General features: G+C 51.1%; 3 protein-coding genes across 6 annotated transcripts; 1 reads left to right on the top strand and 2 right to left on the bottom strand.

Annotated features, from left to right (window-relative positions):
* Window positions 1–24: 24 nt before the first annotated feature.
* Window positions 25–6305, bottom strand: LOC142092832 (sodium-dependent phosphate transport protein 3-like). 2 transcript variants are annotated; one of them, XM_075173359.1, is made up of 11 exons: window positions 5508–6305; window positions 5026–5198; window positions 4548–4781; window positions 4357–4444; window positions 3878–3964; window positions 3361–3479; window positions 2988–3149; window positions 2651–2783; window positions 2419–2566; window positions 2025–2115; window positions 25–1488 (listed from the first exon to the last, which is right to left on the bottom strand). In XM_075173359.1, the coding sequence occupies exons 1-11, from the start codon at window positions 5719–5721 to the stop codon at window positions 1357–1359; spliced, it is 1581 nt and encodes a 526-aa protein (XP_075029460.1). In that variant the 5' UTR covers window positions 5722–6305; the 3' UTR covers window positions 25–1356. The 2 variants fall into 2 exon arrangements, with proteins under 2 accessions (XP_075029460.1, XP_075029458.1); XM_075173357.1 differs by having other exon boundaries at window positions 1353–2115.
* On the top strand, window positions 6287–12613 carry PPT1 (palmitoyl-protein thioesterase 1). The gene is made up of 9 exons (XM_075173360.1): window positions 6287–6398; window positions 6746–6855; window positions 7667–7794; window positions 8092–8162; window positions 9007–9109; window positions 9202–9292; window positions 9811–9909; window positions 10099–10170; window positions 10652–12613. Exons 1-9 carry the CDS (start codon window positions 6290–6292, stop codon window positions 10772–10774), a joined length of 906 nt encoding a protein of 301 aa, XP_075029461.1. The 5' UTR covers window positions 6287–6289; the 3' UTR covers window positions 10775–12613.
* On the bottom strand, window positions 11604–25247 carry CAP1 (cyclase associated actin cytoskeleton regulatory protein 1). 3 transcript variants are annotated; one of them, XM_075173355.1, is made up of 13 exons: window positions 25175–25247; window positions 19681–19793; window positions 19170–19270; window positions 18600–18677; window positions 16569–16712; window positions 16387–16472; window positions 15738–15843; window positions 15453–15630; window positions 14588–14775; window positions 14265–14388; window positions 14080–14162; window positions 13379–13522; window positions 11604–13015 (listed from the first exon to the last, which is right to left on the bottom strand). In XM_075173355.1, the coding sequence occupies exons 2-13, from the start codon at window positions 19772–19774 to the stop codon at window positions 12932–12934; spliced, it is 1410 nt and encodes a 469-aa protein (XP_075029456.1). In that variant the 5' UTR covers window positions 19775–19793; window positions 25175–25247; the 3' UTR covers window positions 11604–12931. The 3 variants fall into 3 exon arrangements, with proteins under 3 accessions (XP_075029456.1, XP_075029457.1, XP_075029455.1); XM_075173356.1 differs by lacking the exon at window positions 25175–25247 and adding an exon at window positions 25039–25151; XM_075173354.1 differs by lacking the exon at window positions 25175–25247 and adding an exon at window positions 20704–20768.

Here is a 25247-nt window from a genome sequence, read left to right as displayed (position 1 = left end):
CCCGGGGAGCCCACGCCGCCATTTTGTTCCATAGGCCCTGGGGACGGGGATGCGGGGAGGCCGCCGGCCCTGCTCGCCCTCACCCCGTGCCCCGCAGCGAGGCTGGGACCAGGGCCCGGCCTGCACCACCGTAAGCTGCTGCCTTTGCCGTGGGGCTCGCTTGGAGAGCGCTGGGGCAGATGGTGGTGGAGGGGGCTGGGGTCCTGCCAGGAGCCCTGGTCTGCCACTGCAGCCGGGAGGGAGGAGCCGCAGTGATTTTGCTGGGAGATGTTGCACCAGAAGGTGTTGGAGCTTCTTCACTCCCAAGCAGCATTGAGTGTAGCTTACCCAAGCCTGGTTCCCAAGCTTCTCCCACCCCCACACCGCTGAGTTCCTTGAACCAGACCTGGGAACATATTCCAATTTCACTTCACTCTTTCAGGGAAGCGTTTGTGGGTTTCAGATCTCTGCCTGGGATCCGGATCCTCTTTTCGCACCATTTTGACTTAGCCTGGAGCAAGGGAGGAGTCGCAGCCCCCTCCCTTGCTGCGGTCAGCTGGGAGCAGAGCATAACACAGCTTCCCTGGGAAGGGGGCAAGCTAAATTCATATTCCTTTTTGGGTCCAAACATCTCTTTCAGTGGCCACGTCCTGAGCTGAATGCTTGCTGTCACTCAGTAAGGATGATACCAGCTCAAGGCTTTCCCTGCTTATGCCCTTCTCCCAGGGGCTGTGCTCAGGGCTGCCAGGTTGAACTCTGTAATGCCCTCACTTATTTTTTGCCCCAGTTGCTTCTAAAAGAGAATGAAGGATAAATGAATAATCAGCTTGTCTCATTAAGAAGAGAAAAGAGTGTTAGGAGTCTCCGTGCAGAGGGCGTGAGAAGACGCTAGTTAAAAAGTAACATTACTCTACTAGTTCATTTTCAATTTACTTCATCTGAGAACAGCTCTGCTGGAAATAGCCGCAGGCTCCTTACAGAGCTCGGCTGACAGCCAGCTTTACCAGCTCCCCATGGATCCCATTTAGGATCTGTCCACGCTACAGCATTCCTTCCCATGGGCAAAGGCTGGGGGCAGGGTTAAATGCACAGCGGACAACACGGGTAGAAGGGCTGCTGCCTCCCCAGGGCAGTAGGTTGGGATCAGAAGGTGGTCAGAGCTGGGTGAAGGTGCTGGGCACTTCAAGAGTCAGAGTGCAGGCAGGGCTGCGTAGCTCATGCCATCGCCTGAGGATGCTGCAGGGGCCCCGGGAGCAGGCAGGAACACACGGCTGAGATTAGCTGCGTGGGCCAGAGCAGGGTGGAGGAGGGGGCTCCTGCCTGACCCATGCCCATTTGCAGCCCATTCCCTTGTGTACCTTCCCATGCTCGTGGCTCTCATTGCACGGCAGTGTCCTCCCTAGCCCAGTCTTGGATGGTCCCGCTGCCAAAGGCTACGTAGAAGATCAGGCCAAACAGGTTGAGGGCTGCAGATACGAAGAAGGCATTCCTCCAGCCAGTCTGGAGGTCCTGGGGGGCCAAGAACAGATCACGGCAGTATCACCCTTCCCTTTATCTCCATGTAATGGTCATCCAACTACTGCCACCCAGTTCATTGGCATTAAACTCATCTCCATCCTCTACTTGCTACTAGTATCAACAACAGAAGAGCTTTGCTCAACTCAAGACATATGCCAGACCCCCTCTTGTTGGAGATGCATTTCCTGCCTTGACATTTTTTGAAACATTGTGTGCTGTGCTGAATTCAGGAAGCTTTCCTGCCTGGCACAGAGCTTCTCCCTCACCCCACTCCCTCGACCCTCTCCCCATCTCTAAGTACATCCAGATGGGGCCCACATGGAGCTCTTCCTGCTTTCTGAGTCATCCCCGTGTCCTCAAAATGGTCCAGAGCTCTGGTTTGCCAGGTGCTACATCACATGTGTTCGTTGGGAGAGGGGGTTGGCTTGGAGTAATTTTTGATTCAGTGCAAAGAAAGGAATCAATTTCTGAGAGCAGACCTGTGTTTTCTTCCAGGGATGTGCTTGTGGTTTGTGGCCCCAAATTACCTGGCTGACGAGAAGTCCAACTGTGGTAGGAGCAATAATTCCTGCGACTATGCCAAAGGTATTTGTGATTCCCAGCAGGAACCCTGCATATCTGGGCAGAGGAAGCAAAGATTTCCTGAGTGAGGCAGAGAGGAAACTGTCACAAGAAGGGAGAGGCGTAGGTGCTGCCAGTCCCTTCCCTCATCTGCATGAACACTGCCTGTCATGCTGAGCAACGCTAGGGTCTTCCCTGCAAGACTGGGGGGGATTTTAAGTCTTTATTTTACTCCTTAGCTTACAATGCCACCAGCTACAGAAGATAAGGGAAAGGAGAGTAGGAGTTGTGCAAGCCTTGGGGGATTGGGAACAGGAAGGACGCAGAGCCAGGGAGGGCACGGAGGTCAGACCCACTTACCTGGGCGCTATATCAATGTGGTTAATATTGATGCCTGCCCCTGTCATGCTAATTATTGTCAAGGCCAGCGTTAGAAGGACCACAATAACCGTGGAACTGCAGCCAATGTAAGGCACAGCCACCAGGAAGACAGCTGGGAGCAGCATCCCTTGGGAGGAAAAGGGGATGTGTTTTATAACAGGCCACACAATGTGTTGGAAAGGCTGAACAGCAGATGAAAGCTTCTTCTTACCGAGTGCTGAGAAGAGCTTCCTGACGGCTGCTGTGCCAAGCACTCGCCTGGCCAGGAGGAAATCCGCCAGCAGCCCAGCCAGGATGTGCCCCAGCCCATTCCCAACGTAAGGCAGGGAGGAGAGGAGCCCGTTCTGCAGAACAGAGAACAAGGCACTGTCACGTCCATGGCACAAAGAAATGGAGCCAAGAACTGCAAGACTGCAGCTCCCTTGGTCCCAGAGCCACTGGTCTTCAGGAAGAGATGTCCCTGAGGAACCTCCATGTTCCCAGCCTACGGAGGGACCAAGTCCCATCACTGTTGCAGAGACCAGACTCAGCTGCAGGGCAGCACTCACCTCTCTGAGGTCAAAGTGGAGGACGTTGCTCATGAACGTGGGCATGGAGGTCAGCAGCATGTAGAACAGCCAGTCTGTGCAGAAGCAGGCAATGGTGATCGCCCAAAGAGGCAGTGATTTAGCCATGGCCACAAGTGGGAGGGAACGGCCATGAGAGCTGCCCTGGAAGGAATAAAACATCCGCCAGTGCCTCCATTCCTGTCTCCCATCCCCTAGGCAGGCTGTCCAGGCTTTCCTCAGCCTCTCCACCTGCTGCTGAGAAGACTGGGACTAGCCCTGGCTGCTGTACAAGGAGCCCAGCGGAACTGATTCAGAGCAGTTCCTTTGCCACGGTGTCTGCGTGGTCGGTCGTGGTTAAAAGGTTTGTGTGTACCTGGTGAGCCAGCGACGACTCGATGTACTCCTGCTCCTCAGCACTAATCCATGGGTGATGTGCAGGGTCCTCGTACACGAGGAGGAACCAGCTGAGGCACCAGGCACAGCCAACGCCACCTGCGAGGCGCGTGGCTCTCAGTGCCAGCTCCTCTTACGGTGAGTGCGGCAGAGCTGAGAGCCAGCGGGATGGAGGCTGGTGCTAGCGAAATGGCGAAGAATGGTGCTAGCGAAATGCGGGAAGATGGAAAGGGAGAACTCCCCTTAACCCATTGCTCCCAGTGGAAGGGGCCGAGTTGATGGCACAAAAGGTTCAGTGAAGGCACATTCCCTAATAGTACCCCAGCAAAATGGCTTCATCCTGGCCTGGCAGGCGAGAGGGGAGCCCAGAGCTCTGTGTGGGACTAGTAAGGACAGAGCTGATCCCGCAGGGCTCTGCCAGGGAACCTTCAGGAGCTCTGCCAGCAAACGGTCTGCAGCAGGATTGGAGTAGAGGGACATGATGGGCCATTACTCACCAAAGATGTAGAAGACAAAAGGCCACCCCAGACTCTGGCAGATGATCCCAGCCACGAGGAGGGCAAAGAAAGTCCCGAAAGTGCATCCTAGGGATTAGAAACCAGAAGAGTCATTTTAATGGGACTTTGTGTGACCAGCAGTGAGTGGGACAGACCTACAGTCTCCAGCCTGATTTGTGATAGGAAAGTGTGGTGGCACAAATGAAGTGCCTGTGCAAACAAGCACCCTTGTATCCAGGTTTGCCCCCTTCAGTATCCGGGTTCCTTCTCCTGCCTCAAGCTGACCTGAGCCAAGGAGACAGAGAAGACACAGGATGGGAGGAGGAGAGGCGGAAAGGCTGAACGCTGCTAACACTTCTTTACCAAGGACCCACAGCCTTGAACTTGAGGCTGCTACAAGGACTGGCTTGGAAAGAAGGGGGTGTGGGGAGGCCCTGCACTTACTAAATCGGTGGTAGGGAAAAGTCCTTGCGTCTTACCAGCATCAGCGATGTTCATGAGCCTGCTGCGTTCCAGCGGAGGGGCCCATTTTGCCCAGAGCGTGTACTGAGCTGGAAATATCACTCCCTGCAAAGATAGCAGGGGCTGTGGAGGGAAGGGACACGGGCAGCGCAGCCAGGGCTAACCAGAGCGGGTATCGTAGCCTAGCAGCACCTGGAGCACGACTGACCTCAGCCAAGCCCAGCAGCACCTGCAGCCCGATGAGGAAGCTCATGCCGAGCTCTGCTGCTCGGGGCACGAGGAGGGTGAGCACAGAGGAGAGCAGGAGCCCACTGCCCAGGACGGGTTTCCCCCCAAACAGCCCCGAGCAGTACCCGCCCAGCGCCTGCGTGAGGCCATAGCCGTAGAAGAAGGAGCTGAGGATGATTCCTTGAGTCTCAGCGCTCCAGTTGTAGACGGGGACCTAGAGGAGATGGAACGTGTCTGTCAGACAGAGATGTCTGTTTTCCAGGCACAGAACTCCTCCAGAAGGGGAGAAGCAACCAGGCAACGCAGCCCTGGATACAACAAACTGAGCTCTCTGCTCCTTCACCCCCCTTGTCCTCAAGGCTTTTCTCTGCTGCTTCCAAGTCTGTCCTGACGCAAAAGCAAGAGTGGACTGAGCCTGGGAAGCGTCTTTCAGTTACTTGCATCTGCTTTCCACTTACATCCTGAGCAAATCCTGGGTAGGAGCTGCGGAGAGCGCTGCCAGACCAGCCGTGGGGATGGCTGCTGTTAGTCATGGCGACGATGGCGATGCTGAGGCTGACCCGGAGGGTGTACGCCACGAAGAGAGAGACGTGCAGGACCAGAGCCAGGCCACAGCGAGCGGACCAGAGCCCTGTGGAGGGAGAGCGCCTACAAACCAGGGCTGGTCGGAGAGGCCACGGGTTAACTCCGTGTTGCCAGGCAAACACCTTACTGCAGCAACAAAGGCTCTTTCAAGGTACCCTCCAGACATCTGCCACTGAGCCCCTGCCCTCCTCCTTTGCAGGGATGGCAGAAGTCTGTCCAGAAGGAGAACGGAGGGGCAGGAAAGCAAGGAGACTTGCCCAAGGATGGAGGGGACACGTCAAAGCCTGAGGTGGCTGGCTCACAGGCGCTGCTGAGGCGGCACTTCAGCCCGCTACTCCCCAGGGAGCGGATTTACCTGTGCGGGAGGAGGGCTGCTGAGCAAGCAGTGGGTCTTCATCCTGCCCTGCCTCCGGCCCGTCCCCTGCCTGCGTGTTGTCCACGTGGCACTGCATCCTCTCCTGCCTGCAACGCTGCTGCCTGCTTCTCCTCAAGATAATGTTCAGCCCTGTTGGGAAGCGAATGTCAAACGTCAGCAAACACGGGAGCAGCCGGGCAGTGACCCCTGGCATTTCCTCCCAACGCCGTTACCGGCTCGGCGAGAGCGGAGCAGGCTGCCGGTCGCAGACGCCTGCACACGCGCTTTATGAGCACAGTGATTTACAGCAGCCTCAAACCTCCCCGGAACGGCCTTATTTGCACCCGTGGTTTACAACCCTCGACCACAACAGTCTGGGAGGCCAGTGGGGTCTCTCCCACGCCGGGGTGCTCCCGCAGATGCCCTGGGGGCACCCGCTGCCCTCCCTCGGCTGGTGCAAAGGGAGGCTCGTTCCCCGCCCCGTCCCGTCCCCCCAGGGTAGCTCACGGACTGGGGGAGGTGTCTCCCCCAGCCGAGAGGGGACCGACGGGGCCGTGGCTCCGTGTCCCGGGGGCGGGGAGCGGGACGCAGCCACGTGCTGTCGCAGGATTTGGGATTTCAGGGATCTGGGTGGGACGGAGCAACGCCGGGGCTCGAACCGGCTGCCCGGGTGGGAACACCCGGGGCCACGCCCCGCCGCCGCTAGCACCGCCCTCCGCCACAGACCCCGCCCTCCGCCATGGGTCCCGCCCCCGCCGCCTGATCCGTGCCGCGCGCGAGTCATGTGCCCAGTCAAGATGGCGGCGCTCAGGGTGGCGGTGCTGGTGCTGCTGGGGCTGTGCCTGGGCTGCGCGGCTGCCGCCGTCCCCCTGGTTATCTGGCACGGCATGGGTGAGCCGGGACTGGCAACGGGGGGCCGGGCCGATCCTCCGGTAACGGCTCTGTGGGCGGGGCGGCGGGGCTTAGCTGGCCCGGGCCGCGAACGGCGCCGTGCTGGGACCCGAGCGGGCCCGAGGGGAGCTCGCAGGCCTCCCCCGGCCCCGCTCCGGTTCCCCCTCCTCCAGGCCGCGGGTTTTGCATCGGCTGGGAGGTGCTGACCCTCCTCCCCCGCGCCCGTGTGTGCGTTGGCAGCTCCTCCTCCCGTTGCAGCAGGGGGGTCCTGGTGTGATGCTTGTAGAGTCGGCGAGGTGAGGGCCTCGGCTGTGCGTGACGGTGCTTCGCCGTGTTCCCTTTCACAGGAGACAGTTGCTGCAATCCACAAAGCATGGGCTACATTAAGAAAATAGTGGAGAATAAAATACCGGGGATTTATGTTCTGTCTCTCAAGATTGGAAGCAACCTGATACAGGTAACTAACTCTGCTTCACTCGCGTTTCTCCTTGGCAGGGTGGTGTGGATCTGAAGGTGCAATAGTTACTGCAGTCTGTTACCAACCTGGTTCCACAAGGATTCGTGTTATGCTTTCCCTGCTAATTTTTTTTTTCTTTGTGAAGTAAACAGCTTTGACAGGTAGAAACCAGTAAAGTCTAGATAATGCCTGCAGAAAAGAACTGGGGAAAAACAAATCCCTAGTCTAAATTGGATTAATATGCAAATCCACTGATTAGCACTCTCTCACCACTCCAGGTAATACAAAGGCATGCAATAAGATACTGTGCTCTTTAAGACAGAGCTTTATCCCATGCCATCCTTTTTGATTTATAACCATTTATTCACTATATGTCTTCAATATAATAAAGATACAGACTTCTGCGCCTTTATATTTTGTGACAGTTTTGTGTAGCCCTATGGAATTTCTTTAAATAGTCTCTCAGGATAATGTGCAATGTATGTTATTTTCTGGGGTCTGGAAAAGATGAGTGAAGTTTGAGATTTTTATTTTTTATATATACATACACACACAAAATCTGAAGGGACTCAAATTGTCAAGAAGTTTGGGGAAATGTCACTGTTCCGTATGAGACAGTTTTGCCAGGCAGGGTAGGAACAAAAACGTGATGAAGGGAAGTCTCAAAACTTTAATTTCACTTCTGTCATATTGTGAAGGTTAAGGTCCTCTTTCAAAAGCAGAACTGTTAGTGATCTATTTACCGAGATTAAAATAACGTAAACCATCATAAAGGTACAAGTTGTACTTTCTAATCTGGCTAATCCATTAGGATATGGAGAACAGCTTCTTTATGAATGTGAATGATCAAGTGAGAGAGGTGTGCAGCCAACTCGCAAAGGACCCTCACCTGAAAGGAGGCTACAACGCAATGGGCTTCTCCCAAGGAGGCCAGTTCCTGTAAGTTTACACTTCTGTTTCATTGTGATTTTTGTTGGGTTTTAGGTTCTGATTTAAAACTCTCTTGAAGTACTAAGCAGATGTAAACTGACAAACTACTTTGTAAAGGTAGGAGCGCTCCAAAGGCAAGAATGTGTTTGCCTGTAGCCCAGCTCTACCAGGAAGGGTTAATTCTCTTTGCAGATGTTACCCAAGCACCCGAGCCCAGGCAGTGGCAAGCTGAGCACCGCCTGTGAACCAGAATTGGTGGCCTGGGCAGGCTGAGCGCCAGCTCAGCTCCTTCCTCTTTCTCCACAGGAGGGCGGTGGCCCAGAGATGTCCTTCTCCTCCCATGCTCAATTTGATCTCCATTGGGGGGCAGCACCAAGGTAGTGTCCTCTTAAGTTATCGTACCTCCTAACCACTGTGAAGGGTGGGGGCTCTTGTTGGCCGGAGGAATGATTTTTTTTGGCCTCTTCCTAAAAACTGACTGTTTTCTTGTGAATTAAACTGTCCTTTTGTACCTGTCTGAATCTGGTGATGTGGTTTGGCCCAGTTGTTAGCCGAGTACGTTATCTTCTGTCTTGGTCTTGCTTAACTGGCAATGAGAAGGGACCTTTGTAAGTAGACAACTTATTGTCTGGGTAGAATACTTATATACTTTGGAAACACGTGGGATTAGTTGTTTTGGAAGAAGGAATTTCTAACTACAGAGAAAGCCTTTGTGAATCTAAACCGCCTGGGTCACAAGGATATTTTACAGTCAGCATCTGGAAGGCTAAAGCCCCAAGGAAAGGGAGGTGCTTTTTGCAGTAGATTAAAGAGGCAGTACGAAATGGAATTTAAGAGGTGTACAGTTAAGAGTGGCTGGCAATGAATTTCAAATACTCTCCCCTGAGAAGTTCCACGGTTTGAGTCTATTTCTTTGTAGTGTAGGGGACCATCCTGAGACCTCCCGGGAACACACCAGGCGAGCTGGACAGTATTCTGCTTGTCTGCATGGCCCCATTCTCCAGAGCAATACCCTCAGCTCAAGAACATCATCCATTATCTTTGTGTGCAGTAGCGCCCAGGGCAGGAGGGCTGTCTAATGAGATTGCAGGATTAAAGGCTGTCTGATTCCCTGGGTAATTCTTGCTACTGCTCTGTAAGAGGGTGGTTCTTTACCAGCCGGAGGGATTAAGGGATTTCAGTTTGGCTCACCAAGTTGTTACACGTGTCTCCACACCACAGGCGTGTACGGCTTTCCACGCTGTCCTGGTGAGAGCTCCCATATCTGTGACTGGATCCGAAAGACCCTGGATCTGGGTGCCTACACGCAAGCTGTTCAAGAGCAGTGAGTGTTTCATCAGGATGCAATGACAGGGGCCGGGCCCACGTGAGCAGCTCTGGGTTTCTGATCTGACCTTTGGTTTCTCTCTTCTCCAGCTTGGTACAAGCAGAGTATTGGCACGACCCTCTGAAGGAGGAGGACTACAGGAAAAACAGCATCTTTTTGGCTGACATAAATCAGGAGAGGGTAAGGACCTGGCTGATGATTAAATGCTAGCAGGAGAGCAGAAGCCTTAGCAGAGAGTTCCTTCACGTTAGCTCTCCCTGGCAGTAGTTTTGCTGGAGTTTGAAGGGCAGCATTTTTTGCCCTGCATCCCAGGAGTGTACAAAGTGTTTTCACTGGTAGATTTGTGAGTGAGACTTGTCCGTGGCAGAGCAGTTTCTGTGTCACTGCACTCTTGTGGAGTGGTTGGTGTAGATACGCCATACGCTCGGTCCACCCATCACCATTCAAGCGGGCAAATCCTCTGCCTCCCCGGGAAGGCAGGGGAGGCCCATCCCCTCTTTATAGCCTGGAGATGAGGCTGAATGCCATGAGCACAGCCAAGGGAGGCTGGTGACAGAAATGCACATTCCTGCCTCCTAGGCTGGTGCAGTCCAGGGTTTCCTTTGCAGGTGCAGGGGAAGTTGGAGCAGGCGGTTTCCCCGACCTGTCTCAGTGGGCTTTCCCGTGACTTGGATCTGTTCTCTGTTGCTTTCATCCAGGGCATCAATGACACGTACAAGAAAAACCTGATGGCTCTGAAAAAGTTTGTGATGGTGAAATTTCTTAATGATACCATGGTCGACCCTCCAATCTCTGAGGTGAGGCAGGCAGGGTGGCTGCTGCTTTTGGGTGGTGGTTTGGTGCTTGCTTGCTTGTTCCTCGCTTGTCCTATGGTGGCGAGGAGCAGGCTGAGGACAAACAGGCCTTATACCGCACTGTCTCCAGCAGAAGCCTACTTATCTCCTAAGAGCCTTTCGGCAACTGCTTCCTTGTTTTTATTCTGACAGTGGTTTGGGTTTTACAAAAGTGGCCAAGCCAAGGAGACCATCCCGCTGAAGGAGACCTCGCTGTACACAGAGGTACGTTCTGCTGTGGCTGAGGGGTTTCTGCTATTTCCACTCTAAAGAATGTAGTGTCCCTGAGTCCCCAAGGAGCCCTAAACCCTACAGCTCTGCTCTACTGACCGTCTGTGCCATTCCTGGGGCATTGCCTCCTCTTGCCAGTAGCTGTTTGGGAAGGCATTTCCCTCCAGGCCATTTCTGGCAGTGGGAATTACAGTGCTGGTCTCATGCCTGGCTCAAGACCCCCTTCAGTGTGTGTTTAATGAACTCTGCTCCTTTCTAAAGCCTTGCTGTAAGAGTCATCCAAAATGCCCGTTTCCCCTCTATGAGGAGAAGCTTTGAAGAGCAGAGGTGGAACCCCCTCCAGCCTGCCAGCCATTTCTGCTGCAACAACGGCCTCTGAGCATCAGTGCTTTTCTCCACGCTGGGTTCCCCAGCCATTGCCAGCGTTTGGCTGTGGCAGGGCCCCAGGAAGCTATGGTCACACTTCTCTCTGCAGGATCGCCTGGGGCTGCAGGAGATGGACAAAGCAGGAAAGCTGGTGTTCCTGGGGGTGAAAGGGGATCACCTGCACTTCTCAGAAGAGTGGTTTTACACCACTATCCTCCCCTTCCTCCAGTGAAGCTAAGGGGAGGCACCTGTGAGAGCACCGGGGAGGGTCTACCACTGTAGTTAATGCAGCTGCTACTGTGCAACAGCACTTTCTGTGTACAAGCCTGCGGGGATCCAGGGAAGGGGAAAAAGAGGGGGTTTAGCTCAGCAGTTCCACAATGTGCAGAGGTGGCACCGGTTACACTGCAGTAAGAGACTGGGATTTATACTCCAGTATGGGTGGACCGAGCCTTGCACTAACTCTGAAGCACTCCATCCTGCACAGACACTGGTTCTCAGAACTTCAGTTCTCAGAGCTGTAGCTGTGCCGGTCGCTTGATGATAGCAAAACGATTAGCTGCGTGAGTGGTTTGTTTTCCCTGACGCCTGTTCCTCGCAGGATGCAATGGCAGTATTAACTGAAATCCCTAGTGCAAGAATGCTGCATCCCTTAAAGGGATCAGCAAGTAGACTTACATGGCTGTATGCAGAGGAAAGATACTACAGCCTATCCTTCAAGATGGGGAAAAGGGCCAAATTTAGGGGTATCTGGGGAAAAAGGAGGATTTTGAATTAAGCAGGTATTAACAGCTTGAACAGTTTTCAACTAATGGCTTGTTTTATGCACTTTTGTACAGCAACTGAAATCAATAAAGAACTTTACATCTAACCAACTAAAAAAAGAAAAAAGAGGTGAGATTTGACAACTACTGACAATTTGATTCAAGGGGAGTTGAGGAAAGTCTGTTACTTCCCCCTGGGGAAAGAATTCAAAGCAGCCTAGGCAAGGTCAGGCAGCAAGCGGCACCTTGTCCTGCCTGAGGTCCTGTGTGCCCCCCAAGAGTAAACAAGAGCCACTGTAGTGAGCAAGTTGGCATTAACTTTATTCTATCTTCTGTATAATCTTAAGTACATAAGAAAGGTTTTTTCACAAGCCTCAGGAGAAGACGAGTACAAGTCACAGGACAGTCTCAAAATAAAAAAATTGCATATTTTTTTTGTAAGTTTTGTCCTAGAGAAAAAGAACATTGACACTTTACAGAGGAAATGCATTTAAGATATGCTTATGCCACCCGAGGCATTGGAAAAATGAAGGTCAAAGCACGTGCAGCTCCCTTTATGGGTCAGTACAGTACTGTGTCTTAGATCCATCACTCTGCTCCAGGGCCCTGGAACAGAGGCTACAAGCTTCCACCAAAGTAAAGAGCCAAGCAACAGGGGAAGGGGGAGGCTGAGAGGATTCACTTTACGGGGACTGATTGCAGATGAGGAAGAGAGTGATGAACCGACTTGATCCAACTCGGGTATTTACAATACTGCACTACTGACCCTGGAATGAGGGAGACCCTTCCTCTGCAGAAGGGGACAGGTTCAGAAGAACTGTCCCAGAAGACTGAACCTGAGTTCAGCTGCTCCGAGAAGGAAGCCCTGGGGCAAAGATTCCCTTGCAAGGGTGGAGGGCTTATGGAATAAGAGGTGCTCAGCTCCAAGCTACCAGCCAGACTTCTCGGGGGGGTAACTGCAGTTATTCCACTGCAGTCTTCCTGTGGCACTGGTTAATATAAAGCCTCCTGTCATGGCACAATCAGAAATAGACTGAGCTAGTAGGAATGATGAAAGAGAAATCAGGGTGGAATGCTACGGCCCAGGTCCTCAGCCTTTGGTCCGACAAAGCCATTCCCATGTCCTGTAATGCCACCAACTAGTACATAGAGCTGGAATTAGCAGCTTCCAGGACCTTCTTGAGACATCTGCCATAGCCACTGGGTACTCTGGACCCCGACATAAACCATTATTTGTTAAAAAGGGGACAACATTCCTCTCTCACATGAACAGTTTGCTTAAAGGCAATACAAAAAAACCCAAACAACACTCTGAAAGCCAACTGCCAGTACCGGCTGTGAAGTTCACCAAAAATCTGACTTGATCAATTGGTGCAGTTAGATCGGACAAGGGGAGGGAAAAAAAAATTACACCTTCCTGCTAATAGATGTGGACGATAACTGACCCGCCACCTACACCAAACCCCAGCCAGAGGTATTTCAGTGACGGCAGGTAGCTGTGTCTCTCGGGTAGAAGAGAAGCAGTTTGAGAGCAGAAAGGTACAAGAAATCTAAGAGAATCATCTGAAAGCAGATTTGTCCCACAGCAGGGCCAGGGGAGGGCATGAGCCTTGGAGCTTTTCTGCTTAGCCAGCAATTTCCGTCACAGTGGTAACCAATTTCTGACCGTTCCACACTGTCTTGAACTGTTCTGGGACAGGGAATTCAGTCTGGAGGGTAAAAATAGAAATCTGTTGTCAAAAAACAGTTTATGACTAAGACTAGTAACTACTCCCACTGCTTTAGGCATTTCTTTTCTTAGATACATGTCCCCGCCTGTACCACAAATCCTGCCTGTTCTGCCCCCAAGAGATCCTGAGGAAGAAGAAACTCAAAAAACATCAAGTATCTCGCTGTAAAGACAAACAACTTGATTTGCTGGTTTTAGCATCTGATCATCATTCAAAACCTCCAAGTCTAGAGGCTAGAATTGTCCTTCCAGACCTCATTGTAACTGTGACATTCCCTGCAGGGCTCAAAATACAAATCCCCAACCCAAGCAGACCACAATGATTTCAAAACTTAACACTTACAAAGTCACCACCCTCTGTGGGAATAAGGACATTCATCTCTGACGACTTGGCACTGACGATTTCGCAGTCTAGGGAGTTCTTGCTCAGATACACATGGCAACCGTCTGTCTTGTTGATGGAAATCGTTGGCACTTTACCCATTACCTAGCAGGGTGGTCAAAGCAGCAGTTAGACGAGCATTAGCTGGAACTGGGTAACCACAACATTTTTCTTTTGCGCTTGCCTTCAAGGCAAGAGCTTTGACTCCAACCCCCCTGCCGCAGACATGCTGGATTCAAGTACTCCCACCTTTGGCGAAAATCCAAAGTTATTTCTTGTTTTGATCTCTTTAGAACAAAACCACAGTGAACGCTGAGCAAACTGACCATCCCAAATCAGATACCAAAACTGGAATCAGAGTAGACTCTACTGCTGGCCTTCTACTTCGGCAGTCACATTGTGCTGCCCACCTCACAGAGACTAATCTTTTATCTAGATTATTTTATCTGAAGCAGCTCAGTGAGGCAAATTTCAGCCCTTTCCTAAGGGCTGGGCAGGGTGAGCAGCAGAGCAGTAGGACAGATGGTGTTTCATGAATGTTCTCCACAGATGCACATTCCTGTTCTGGAAATAAAACTACTCAAAGGAGCAGATGCTACAGACGCCCTGTTGTACAGTACATCAGTCACACTGCAGGCAGAGAACATGTCGCAGACGCTCACCTGAACTTTAACGTCCCTGCTGTTTATGATCTCTACGATGCCCACCACGTCATCGAACACCAGCCCTAGCTTCTTACAGTTATCTGCAAAGAAAAGACAGAGGAGCTCACAGAAAGGTTTTGGAGATTCAGCCTTCTGCAAACAGACCAGGACGCAGAAGCAGTTTTCAGGGTTTCTCCACTTACCGAGGGTGATGGAGTTGATCTTGCCTTTGATTTGGAGTGTACTATTTGTGCACTTGAAAACATATGCTACCTGCTTCAACTCTGTGTCACTGATTACCAGGTTAGTGGCATTCTCCTGGTTTTCCTGAAAAGGCAGGGAAAAGACACTTTATTTTTGGAATGCAGACCAATTAATCCATGTGAACAGCAGGGCAGTGCAGCCCTTTAAAAGCAAACTGCATATACCTTCAGGCTGGTGCCTCTTACAAGGAAGGTCTTCAGGAGACCCTCCTTCCTTGCAAAGCTCCCATCCCTCCAACCCACCGACGACGCCAGGCACTCACCACTCTCCACTTTTTGCCCTCTAATTCTAGCAATGCAGGTGCCTTTGGAGAGGTTTTTTGGGAGGGATTAGCATTACAGGCTGGTTTGGGAGCAGTGAAAGGTTTGGGTCCACTTCTCAGAGGACCCCCTTGGTTCTTCAGTGCTGGATTCTTGTGGGTCTTCATGTCATCTGAAACATGCCTTAAGCCTGCAAGAGAAGTCAAACCTGAGATCCAGCTCTCCTCCAAGAATGCAGTTTCACAAACACCAGACATCAGTGATTACAACAATCGTCATGATACCATTTTTCAAAATGCAAATAAATTATTGAGACTGGGCCTAAGTTGAGTGCAAGCATGAATGACAGCAAGTGAAAGAGGGAGCAAGAAACACTGATGCAATATTGACGAGAACACAAGATGTACTATAGAACCAGAAGACACCAGCTCTTCCACTCTGCAGCTGGAAAAAAGCCTTGAGCCAAGCACCTCACCTTTGTTTCACGTGGGTCCTGATACGCTAACCAGGTAACACAAAAAAGGGGTAAGTTCTGTGCAAATACGAATAGGTGCAAAATTGCACCTTTTGTACTGGAGACGTGCAGGCAACCAAAGGGCTCACTCTCTCCATTCCAGCTAGAGATTAATCTCTTGCTACACTTGACAGATTCGAGAATTCGAACTCAGATGCGCTCCCTTTGTCCCCGTGAACTGCCTCAGGGCTGCTTCTGGCTCCCAGCCTCATACTCCGACCAGATGGTCTTTTGTTACTGGAAGCATACTTTCCAAGCAGGTGTTATTGAAGGACAGCAGCAAAACAAGGATTCACAACACAACAGTGCTCTCACTCGCAGCTGCCCCCCCTCCGCTAGGTATTTCCACCTACCAGAGGTGATGCCTTCTCCCCGATTGATCTGGGCGAAGAGCGCGGAGCGGGAGGCAGAGTCATCTGTGCTGGAGCTCGTGGGGGCAGGAGCAGGTGGGGGAGGAGGGCCTGGTGGGGGAGGCGCAGCCCCAGCTGGGGGAGCGGATGGTGATTTAGTCCCTTCTGTTGCTACGGGACCCTGTAAGAAGCCGGCAAGAGGAAAGGCAATTGCACAAGCTCCGTATCTGCTGCAATAATCATGCAATACTCATCTAAGGAGCTCCCGCAGATGTAGCCAGCACTTACTGTTTTGCTCCAAGTCAGCCCTGTGGTGTGATACTCTTTGATATAGGCCTGCAGTTCTGTCCAGATACTCAGATAAGCTTTCACCCAGTCCACTTGCTTTTTATCTCTGAGGACACAAGGAGATCATGAGGAGTGAGCAGGTGCATTTGCCATTAAAACCCAAGTACTACAAACAGTTCTTTGCATCTCTCCACCTTTCAGCCTACAGGCAAGACGCAGCTGGACCGGCACAGCAGCCTCGCACCTCCAGCACTGCGTTCTAGCTTCAGTATTAATCTTGCACCTGCAGGCAGAAGGCCACAGGCCTGCTCTGCGCTGTAACCCATTTTAATTCAGGAGTCTGGTACTTCCAACAAGACCCATTCCCGAGACACAGCTTGCTGCCCTGGGAAACAGTTCAGCCACGAGATGATGCTGAGACGAGCAGCAATACACTTGCTACCAGAGATTCCAGCTGCAACATGAATGCAAGGAATCTTGTCCCTAAGGATCGGGAAAGAACAGCTAAGTCAGGCTTTATAAATATACCCTGCCTTTAAAAAGAGGAATGAATTAAGGACCAAGGCAGCTGTGGTTGGATACTGGAGTAGCCCCTACACACCCAGTTAGCTGTGTTCAATGACATCTTTAAGAGAGAAGGTGAACTTACACATCCTTATACTCCTTGAGGATCCGGTTGGTATAAAACATGGCAGCATCAGTCATTTCCTTCACATAAGGACCAGGCTTTGGAGCCTAAAGAAGAAAGAACACATTGGCATGGAACAAATGACCAGGGAGCCAGACTTTTCCCACCAGCCCAAGGAAACCACTTCCCACTGGAGTTCTTACCATGGCCACCCAGCCCAGGGCTGGGATGCTCTCGCTGACTGCTGATAAGTGATTGAACAGTCTGCTACCACGGTTCTTCTCCCTGAAATTCTGCACCACCTGGATTTGCTCTGAAATTGGTTTCAGAAGCGATGAAAATGCATTCTGCAGGACAAGAGGGACAGTAACAATTAAGAACATTAGTACTGCTCTGGAATGCACATTGTCATTGGCGGCTCTGCTGAGATGGTCACTCGGAGGAAGATTCCAACTGGCCCAAGTTACTGCTACAGCTCCTGTCCAGGCTTGGCCCTCCCTGTGAGCCGAGCTCGGTCCCACAGCCTAACTCCTCCAGGGCTGAAGTCACAGCTCCCAACCAGATTGATACTATGGGAGTACGCCAAGAACTGTGACTCATGTTCAATCCAAGAGACACTGACAAAGCTTGTTAGTAACGAGGACAGAAATAGCATTTGCCTTTCCTGGATTCTTTTGTTCCAAGACAGTTTGTCAGATTTTTCCTCTCCTTTACGAACCCTCAGAGAAAGGGGGTGCTATGCAGGTTTTTGCAGTTTGGGATGTACAGCCTGCATTACAACCGGAGTCGCAGCAAACTCTCAACTCATCCTATCGAGCTGGACTTCAGGATTCAAGTTACTTCTCAAGTCAATCCAAGCCTTTAATATTTGGATGATAAAAATTGTTTCTGTGTGTTGTTCACTTGGAATGCTGACTGAAATTGCTTAGAAGTCTTCTGAGGTCAGAGCAGAGCAGCCAAGTACACATTTCCAGAGATGCCTCTTGGGCAACTTTTTCTTCCTCTAAGATCAGAAATTCTCCTGCTGGTGGCAGCAGTGAGGGACAAATTTGGGCAAAACTTGCTTTTCAAAGCCTCGGCTTTTCCGTTTGCTGTCCCTTCCTCTGTTTAGATGAAAATAGAGAGGTTCCAAGGAACACTGGCCAGGCAACACTTTCAGAAGCTCCAGCCTAGCGCCACTGTCAAGTAACAGGATGGGGAAATTCTTCCCACAGCAATGAGAGTTCATACATTTTGCACTTTAAACAGGCTACTCCAGACCTGACTACACTCCTGCAGGACAACCTGCACAAAGACCTACACTAGATTAAGGTTGTTGTTTGTTCATAATCCTCTATTTAAATAATGTGTCAGTGGAATTTGTCAGCAGATTCTCAGACTAGAGGCTATGCAGAGCAGCGTCCCAGCAAGCCTGGTGAAAGATAAACAACCCTCCAATGCTGAATTTCAGGAAAGAGATGCAGATATATTTTGCAGTGAATAGGAAAGCAGCACGGAAATGCAGCTACCACAATGTAACAGTAGAAGCCATGACTGAGACAGATAATAACTGCAAAGAAAGGCAAGGTGGGATCCTGTTGCTCAGGAAAGACAGTTCTCAGCAGGGAAAAGCCAATGCATTCAGGATCAGATTCTCAGTCACACATCCTGCTGAGAAGCAGCAGCCTAGGGTAAAGTGTTAAATTACTTGCTAAGAACAAATCAATCCTAAAAGCCTAGCTATTATTCAGAGACCATTCAAGAGAGACAAGTGTCTGTTATACTTCAGAAGGAGTTTAATGCCTGGAAGTCTATAAGCATCACATAATGAAAAGCACGCTCTACGCAAATCCCACTGTGGCTCCTGTCTCAGACAAGTTCCTGACTGCAGGTTGCATCTCAGGGTACAGTGATTGCGCAGTGTTGGTGCCAGGTGAAACTCGAGACAGACGCTGTGAGATGACACTCACAAGCTGCTCTGACAGCTACAGAAGACTTCTTCCTCTAATGACTGCAAAATGCCAGCTCTGCAGCTCTAAGAATCACCCTCCGGAATTCTGCCCAGTATTGGGTGAGCACCCGGAATAGTTCACGCTTTCAGCAAGTGCCACCTCATGGATGCAAGTGTCTCCAGTCCTCCTCCGGTTCCTCTTTTGGAGCAACTGTAACGGCCCAGATTCCCCTACAGTGGCAGTCATCCCCGACTCTGAGGTGAGGGCATACAAGGTTTCTGATGAGTGATTTCCCAGACTTACCTCTGTTGGCTGCTGATGTTGAGATGCCATCACCAGAAGAGCCCTCTCACTCATCAAGCCCACATGAACCATCTCAGCCTAAGAATAGAGAGAAACATGACAGAACTTCCCTTGTACCCAGCGTAACGCTAATAGTCATTCAAGCTCCTGCTGCTTGCAGTTCCTAGTCTGTAAGAAAGCAGCTATGCTGATCTCAAAGCACATATTCTTGGAGACACCCATCCTCAGAGAAAACTTACGAGACTGTAACAGCTCTTGGGCTGCATAGTTTACAGGCCTCCTGAAGGCATGCGCTAAAGTCTGTAAAGAGAGCTAGGCACCTAACCAACAAAGATTTCAAGAAGGAGGTTTGATTCATAGCGTGTGTAGGTGGCAACCTGCTGGAGGTTATCTGGGCATCTGCATCTGTTTCAAATCCTTGAAGATTATAAACACCCTAGAATACAGCGCTAAAGGACATCCTAGAATACAGCGCTAAAGGAATGCAAACACTGACAGCAAACTTGGCCCTTAACAGCCCTGAAGAAAAGCAGCATCTATTTAGAGTGGAGGGAGAATGAGAGTCCTTACATGCTTCTGCACATCCCCGCCAACTTCTTTGCTGATCTTGATGTACTCAGCTACTGGGCCAGCCAGAAGGGCATCAAAAGCCTGCACGTACTGAGCCACTCCTGCAGAGAAGGAACCAGAGCACAGGTATCACCGAGAGGCTCCTGGGCTGGGAGCACTCACACACACGCACTGCGCTCCTGGGCTGCCCCTCCCACCCTCTCCACGCTGAACCTTCCCCCTGGCTCATGTCGACCAAACGCAGGAGGCTCAGCCTGAAGCACGCAGCTGAACGCAGACGAGGGAAGTGCTGCAGCCACAGGAAGTCCTTATCTTAGCAGGACAGTAACCGCAGGCCTCTCTGCGTTTGCGCAGTACCTGCTGCGAAACTCACTTCCCCTCTGCGCACAGCCAGTTCATCTAACAGCCCTTTGCACGCCGTGCCCGCTCTGCAACAGCTACCGCCCGGCTGGAGCTTCAGTACAGGGACTCCCGTGGGGCGACGCTGCTGGGGAGGTGCTTTGGACCTTACCTTTGGAAGGGCCATCTCCACACATGCCAGGTCCTTGGCACACCGTCTCCAGGCGCTCCACAGCCTTCTCCAACCGTTCAACCAGTCTTTCCATATCTACCGCTGTCCACAACCTGCACAGATAGAATACAATTATTCGCATCCTCTGACAGTATGAAACTTGTACATGAAATATCGAAGAGGGTTTATCAGCTGTCTGGTACAAGCTCTACCAGTTCCAGACGAGTAATTGCTATCTAGCTCTGCACCCTGATGCTGAGCAGCAGGGTACCCTCACATTAGCAGGGACATTCGGATTACGCAACAGCCACGCACACAGTCACTTTCCATTGCCACAGTCACTCCTTAATGGCCACATAGTCTTATTCCATTGTAAGGACTTCTACACATATAAGGATACTAAAACTTACATCTTCTAACCTTGTATTGACACCACTCAATAAAACAAAGGTCTGCACAGAATCTCACTGCAGTCAGTTCTTGGCCAAAGTCCCAGCTATGACCACGTAGCAAATCAAGTATGAGTGCTTCACTGGGAGTTCACGCACCTCAGGTTACAACTAGCGGGTTTGATTCTGCAAATGCATCCGCAGGGACCTCCCGGAGTCCTGAATTCCTCCAAGGAACATCTATAACTCCAGCTTTGCTACAGTACAGAGCATCAGCGTGCAAAACGAGCCACCCTGGCACCGCTAAGTCGAGCAGCTGCACAAGCTAAGAAGGCATAGCTGCTTCTACAACAATGTGCCCCTGTTCATACTCTCTCTCTACAGGCTTTGGTATCTGAACTGCAGAATCTACTCTGCAAGCACTGCACAGGAAAGTGATTTAGGCACATAAGTCATTTGAAGAGTCTCATCTGGAAAAGTCTTAAGTGTCATATAAACTTTCCATTAATTACTGCTTTGCAGAGACTCTGCACCAAGGAACAAGTCAAGTCACGCTCCAAGCACACTAATGCACAGGGAATGCAGGAAGGGAGTAGCAAGTCACCAATTGCATTTTTATCTTATCACCACTCACTGAAAGATTTTACAATCTGAATCACGATTACAACCTGGACACAGCTTCATTCTTATTGCCACAGCCTGCAAGAGCTCAAAACCCTGCCTGAAGGAGAACGTCCTTCCCGGCACATTCCCCAGCATACCAAAAAGGAAGGCAGGGTTTACCCAGCTGCCTCGACAAACTGATACTAGATCTCTGTCAGAAACGAAACCTGAGGTTCTAACTAGGGTTTTGCTTTTGCTCGCAAGCCTTCTCAGCCCTGCTCCAAAGTGCATGTTTTCACCCAGTTTCCAGAGGATGTGGGGCAGATCCAGCATTAGTCATGAGCAGCACTGATGTCACAGGACAAACAAGGCCATTTTCCACCCCTCTTTCGCCTGCTTGCATCAGGAGAAACAGCACTGATGTGGGGGGCAGGGGAGAGGCCACCCCCCTTCCAAGAGGAAGAGAGCAGTTTCCTCCTCTGTGCAAGAGTGAGCCAGAGGAGATATTGTGTGTAAAACTGGACAGCAGTAACTGGATGGCTTCCAGATACAAAAAAGTTCAGAGAGGCTGAAACTTGCGGGCGGTCACCCATATAATCAACAGTAATGAATACCTCTTTTTTTTTTTTTCTATTCCGTATAATGTAGAAATCCTGACCACAGGATCGTCAACGCTCTGTTGCAGCCGAGGACGACGCATCCAGAATGGGGCTCACGTCTTCAAGTGGGAGCGCAGCCAAGAGCAGGGCTCTGCCTCCCCCGCTCTCAGCACACTAAAAGAAGGATGGTTTTTTTCCCCCAAAAGAGCCACCTGTTAAGGAAATTCTCCCGTGCTTTGAGAGTGCAGCAAGATAGAGGGGCGTAACGCAGGGGTTTCAGGAAGGACACCAGGTTTACAGAGCGCTGGGCAGACAAAGCTGCTGTTCTGCACCACTGATCCCCATCACGTTCCACGCGAGGCTCTAATCTGATCAGCCCCATTACCTAGTCGCAAATTGCATTTCAAATCAGGATTACAAACCAGAAAGTCCAGATGGAAAGCTGCTTCCGACCCCCAGCAATAAAACATGCTGTCGCGAGGAGCATATCGCATCAATTCCAGATATGCTGTCGCGACTAATGTCCTTTCACAAGACAGCATTCCTTGAGATTCAGATTCCTTCCAGTCTCCTTGCCATTTGACAGGTCCTTCCTGGGTTTCCCTGACAGAAGCCATAAACTCACAGTGCTTGATACCAGCTTTGTAAACCTAGTGCTGTCTGGCAGATGGTGAACTCATTTTAATTTCTGTTTAATGGGCAGCATTAGGACAACTCACAAGATAAGTCACTTGGTAAATTGGCAGCAAAATCAGAACCAAGTGCAGGCAGCACAAAGTCCTAGAGGAGGCAGCTATGGCTCAGTCACTCCTCGCTAAAGCTATCTTGACTCACCCTTATGATGCTCTTTGCCCTGTGGATGCAGCTCTTCCTGCTATCTACGTACCCATCCGGAATGAAATAAAAATATTTAGTTGTACAGACCAGAACCTAACTAACATCAACAGCCAGAGTCTACAATCCACAGAGATTAACGTATAGCGAGGGAAAAAAAAAAGATCACAAAGCAGACCTGCTTGGGCTACATCTAAACAGTGTTTTGTCTATTGATGACTCTGAATACAGAATAATTTGTCAGTAAGTGACAAACTGACTTCACAGATCTCAGTAATAAAATGCGATCTCATTTGCCTTCTTTAAAGACATACAGATCATTGAAGAGTCATTTTTGTTCAGCGCATCGTCCCGTGCTCAGGAGGAATGAGAAGGGCTTTCAAGCTACGCCGTGCAGCCTGGGGTTAGAGTTCTCCAGCTGACAGAAGTGGAGTTGAGATGACGCTCTCCCTTTTGGGACTATAATGCAGGATTTAAATCTAGGTCTTATTTAAATTCAATTGAACTTTGATTACCAATGGAGCGGAAGCTATGGACTCGCAGCAAACACACATTTCACCCCGGGCCAGAAAGTCCATTCATTTTCATAGCACATTTGGTTAATCTATTAACTAGCCTTTATTTCCATCAAAACTTGGGAACATGGTTTTGAACACACTGTACAGCAAACAGGCTTTCATCTACAGCTAGACTGTTTAGATATACTGAGCAAAGCAATAAAGGGAAGGGATTTTATTTGTAAAAACATGAGCTATCCCAAAGCCGATCCTGTACAACAACACAGTAAGAGGAGTTTCCTGTTTGGAGAATATCAAGGAGTCGGCATGTCCCAGCCAAAGGCCGGTCCTCAGAGGAGTGAGCAAGTTCTCATGAAAATGGGATAAATGAAATTCTTCCGGCTGCCTGAGACAGCGCACCAACCTGAGTCCTCACTTAGACATTCTGGAAGACACAAATGTTAGTTTTATAGCCAAAGCAAGTCAAACCTACGCCTCTGTTCAGATTCAGCGTTTGTGAAGCCCGACAAACTGCTGTCAGCAACGTGAAATTTGCATCAGCTACTTCCTGTTTCTACAGGCAAAAGGAATAAAGATGGGACAACTAAATTAAGAACATACCACAGTTTATTTCTGAGCTGACACTGGAATATCTCAGGGGATCAGCTACCAGATGATTTCCAACATTTATATCTTCCAAAAGCCCAAAGATTTTTTTTTTTTTGTTTTAAACAGTTCAGCTCATCAAGAGAGGAACTATTTGAAGCAAGACAGGACTCAAATGCCTGATTTTAGTCAGTTGTCAGGACCGGCCACAAACACAAGACAGCTATTGCTAGTCCCAGCAGCTGCCAAGACAGAGATCTCTGCTGTTTATAGTACAACAATACTTGTTGACATTGCTCCAGAACCCATGGTGTCTACTTCTGGTATTTCAGATCTACTTTATTTAGAAAACCAAAAGCACTTAAAAAAATGTATCCATCTGGACCCTATTTAAGCTCTCTCAAATAACAAATCCTACTGAAATCATTGAAAATGTTATTTGGCATTTTTACTCAAACATTAAGAGACGGTTAAAATATCACTTCACTCCACACTAGAGCAAGCGCAAGGACTCCTTTTTCATCACAATTATATGAAATAGGAGATTTGCACTTGCCAGATGCTGTTGCTGCGCTCCTCTCATTTTCATTCCCCGTCAGGGCGATGAATCCACCAGGGAAGTAACGAGGATCTCAGATCTAAGCTAAATTGGATACAGCACCAAGCTCCATATCAGGAATTCAGAGCATCGAACCTCGTCAGCATCCCTCCTGAGCTGTGCCTGCTCAAGCAGAGGCTGCTTGGCTGAACTTTGTTACATGAACAATAGGGGGTATTTTTGGCCTTCAGAAAGCTCAGCAATATTCCGGGGACATGAGGATCGCCTCAGGAAGAGAAAGGGAATACAGGAGTTTCTTGAGGTCACTGATTCTTGGTTTTTCAGCGATGTGCATCAATAGCCCAGGTCTTGGGGAATTCCAGAACCCCATGTGCAAAATCCTGTGACCTGACACACGAAATGTCTGTATCGTTTTTTTTTTCCATTTCACTATCACAAAATCCAAAGCCATCACTCACACATTTATCCTTCCTAATCATCACCAAAACGCCAAAGGCAGAAGAGAAGTCAGCAACAGGCTAAAGACAAAAACCACCCCAAGCCCCGTGAGATGGAGAGAGCACCTGGTATTTGGGAGCACAAACTACAGAAATACCCTCGCCTGAGGCTGCGGCAGGTCAGTCCTGTCGCGGAAAACTGGATGTATCACCCTCCCTGCCCGAGTCACACAGGAGCTGCCGGCCCCGGTAACCCACCAGCCCCTCCGCTTTCCAACCCGCCCGCTCGCCACATCACCGGGGAGAGGCGGCTCTTGACCGAAAGCCACCGAGACGCCCCACGCACACCCCGACCCCGCTTCCAGGGACGGAGCCCGAGCGGCCACAGCGGGCAGGACTGACCGCCTCTGGCTGGGGTTGCGGGGGCAGGTACAGGTCCCCAGTCCGCCCCGCCACCGGGACGGCGTACCCCGCCGCAACGGGCCGAGCAGCGCCGGACCACAGCGGCCCAGACCTCGGTAATTTGTGCCTCCCGCCCCTGCCCCGGGCAGAATTCGGTCGCAGAGACACCCCCAGGCAGGACCCCCGCGGCAGAAAGCCCCGGGGAGGGCCGAAGCTGCCCCTCCCGGTGCCACAGGCGGCGGCGGGCCCCGGTAACAGCCGCCTCGGGGAGTTTTCACCGTTCCGTGACTAAATTAACCCGAAAGCTCCACGTTTAACGGATCTACCCCCAGCAGTCGGGCCGGAGACCCTCCCGCCTCCCTGCGCCCGCCCAGCGCGGCCCCGGCAGAGGCGGACGGAGTCCCCCCAGCCCGGGCGGGCCCGACCCCTCACCGGCGCCCCCCGGCCAGCCCCGGGGCCGAGCGCGGCCGCTGACGGCTCCCCCCGGCAGTCTCCTCCCGCCGGTACCCGCTCCAGGGCAGGGCCCGCGGCCCCGGCGGGGAGCCCCGTCCCCCGCCCCGGCACTCACCTCCCCGCCGCGCTCCCGCTCCGCCGCCGCCCGGCGCCGCCCAGCACCCCCCGCGCCCGCCGCTTCCGGCCCC

Source organism: Calonectris borealis, chromosome 25 (assembly GCF_964195595.1).
Source record: "Calonectris borealis chromosome 25, bCalBor7.hap1.2, whole genome shotgun sequence".
In the NCBI taxonomy this organism is placed as follows: domain Eukaryota; kingdom Metazoa; phylum Chordata; class Aves; order Procellariiformes; family Procellariidae; genus Calonectris; species Calonectris borealis.
Note: the sequence above shows the minus strand (reverse complement) of the source record. Positions and strands in the feature narration are given on the sequence as shown.

Coding starts and splice junctions, on each gene's coding strand:
- LOC142092832 (XM_075173357.1), bottom strand. CDS start 5,721: ATGCCAGGGGTCACTGCCCGGCTGCTCCCGTGTTTGCTGACGTTTGAC. Junction 4,445..4,547: donor TGCTGCTGGGCTTGGCTGAG/GTCAGTCGTGCT, acceptor CTATCTTTGCAG/GGAGTGATATTTCCAGCTCA. Junction 3,480..3,877: donor TTTTGTCTTCTACATCTTTG/GTGAGTAATGGC, acceptor CGCGCCTCGCAG/GTGGCGTTGGCTGTGCCTGG.
- PPT1 (XM_075173360.1), top strand. CDS start 6,290: ATGTGCCCAGTCAAGATGGCGGCGCTCAGGGTGGCGGTGCTGGTGCTG. Junction 7,795..8,091: donor TCCCAAGGAGGCCAGTTCCT/GTAAGTTTACAC, acceptor CTTTCTCCACAG/GAGGGCGGTGGCCCAGAGAT. Junction 9,910..10,098: donor TCGACCCTCCAATCTCTGAG/GTGAGGCAGGCA, acceptor TTATTCTGACAG/TGGTTTGGGTTTTACAAAAG.
- CAP1 (XM_075173354.1), bottom strand. CDS start 20,753: ATGAAGCTGTGTCCAGGTTGTAATCGTGATTCAGATTGTAAAATCTTT. Junction 19,794..20,703: donor TCAGATTGTAAAATCTTTCA/GTGAGTGGTGAT, acceptor CTATCTGTGCAG/GTTGTGGACAGCGGTAGATA. Junction 15,631..15,737: donor GGCTGACTTGGAGCAAAACA/GTAAGTGCTGGC, acceptor GGCTTCTTACAG/GGTCCCGTAGCAACAGAAGG.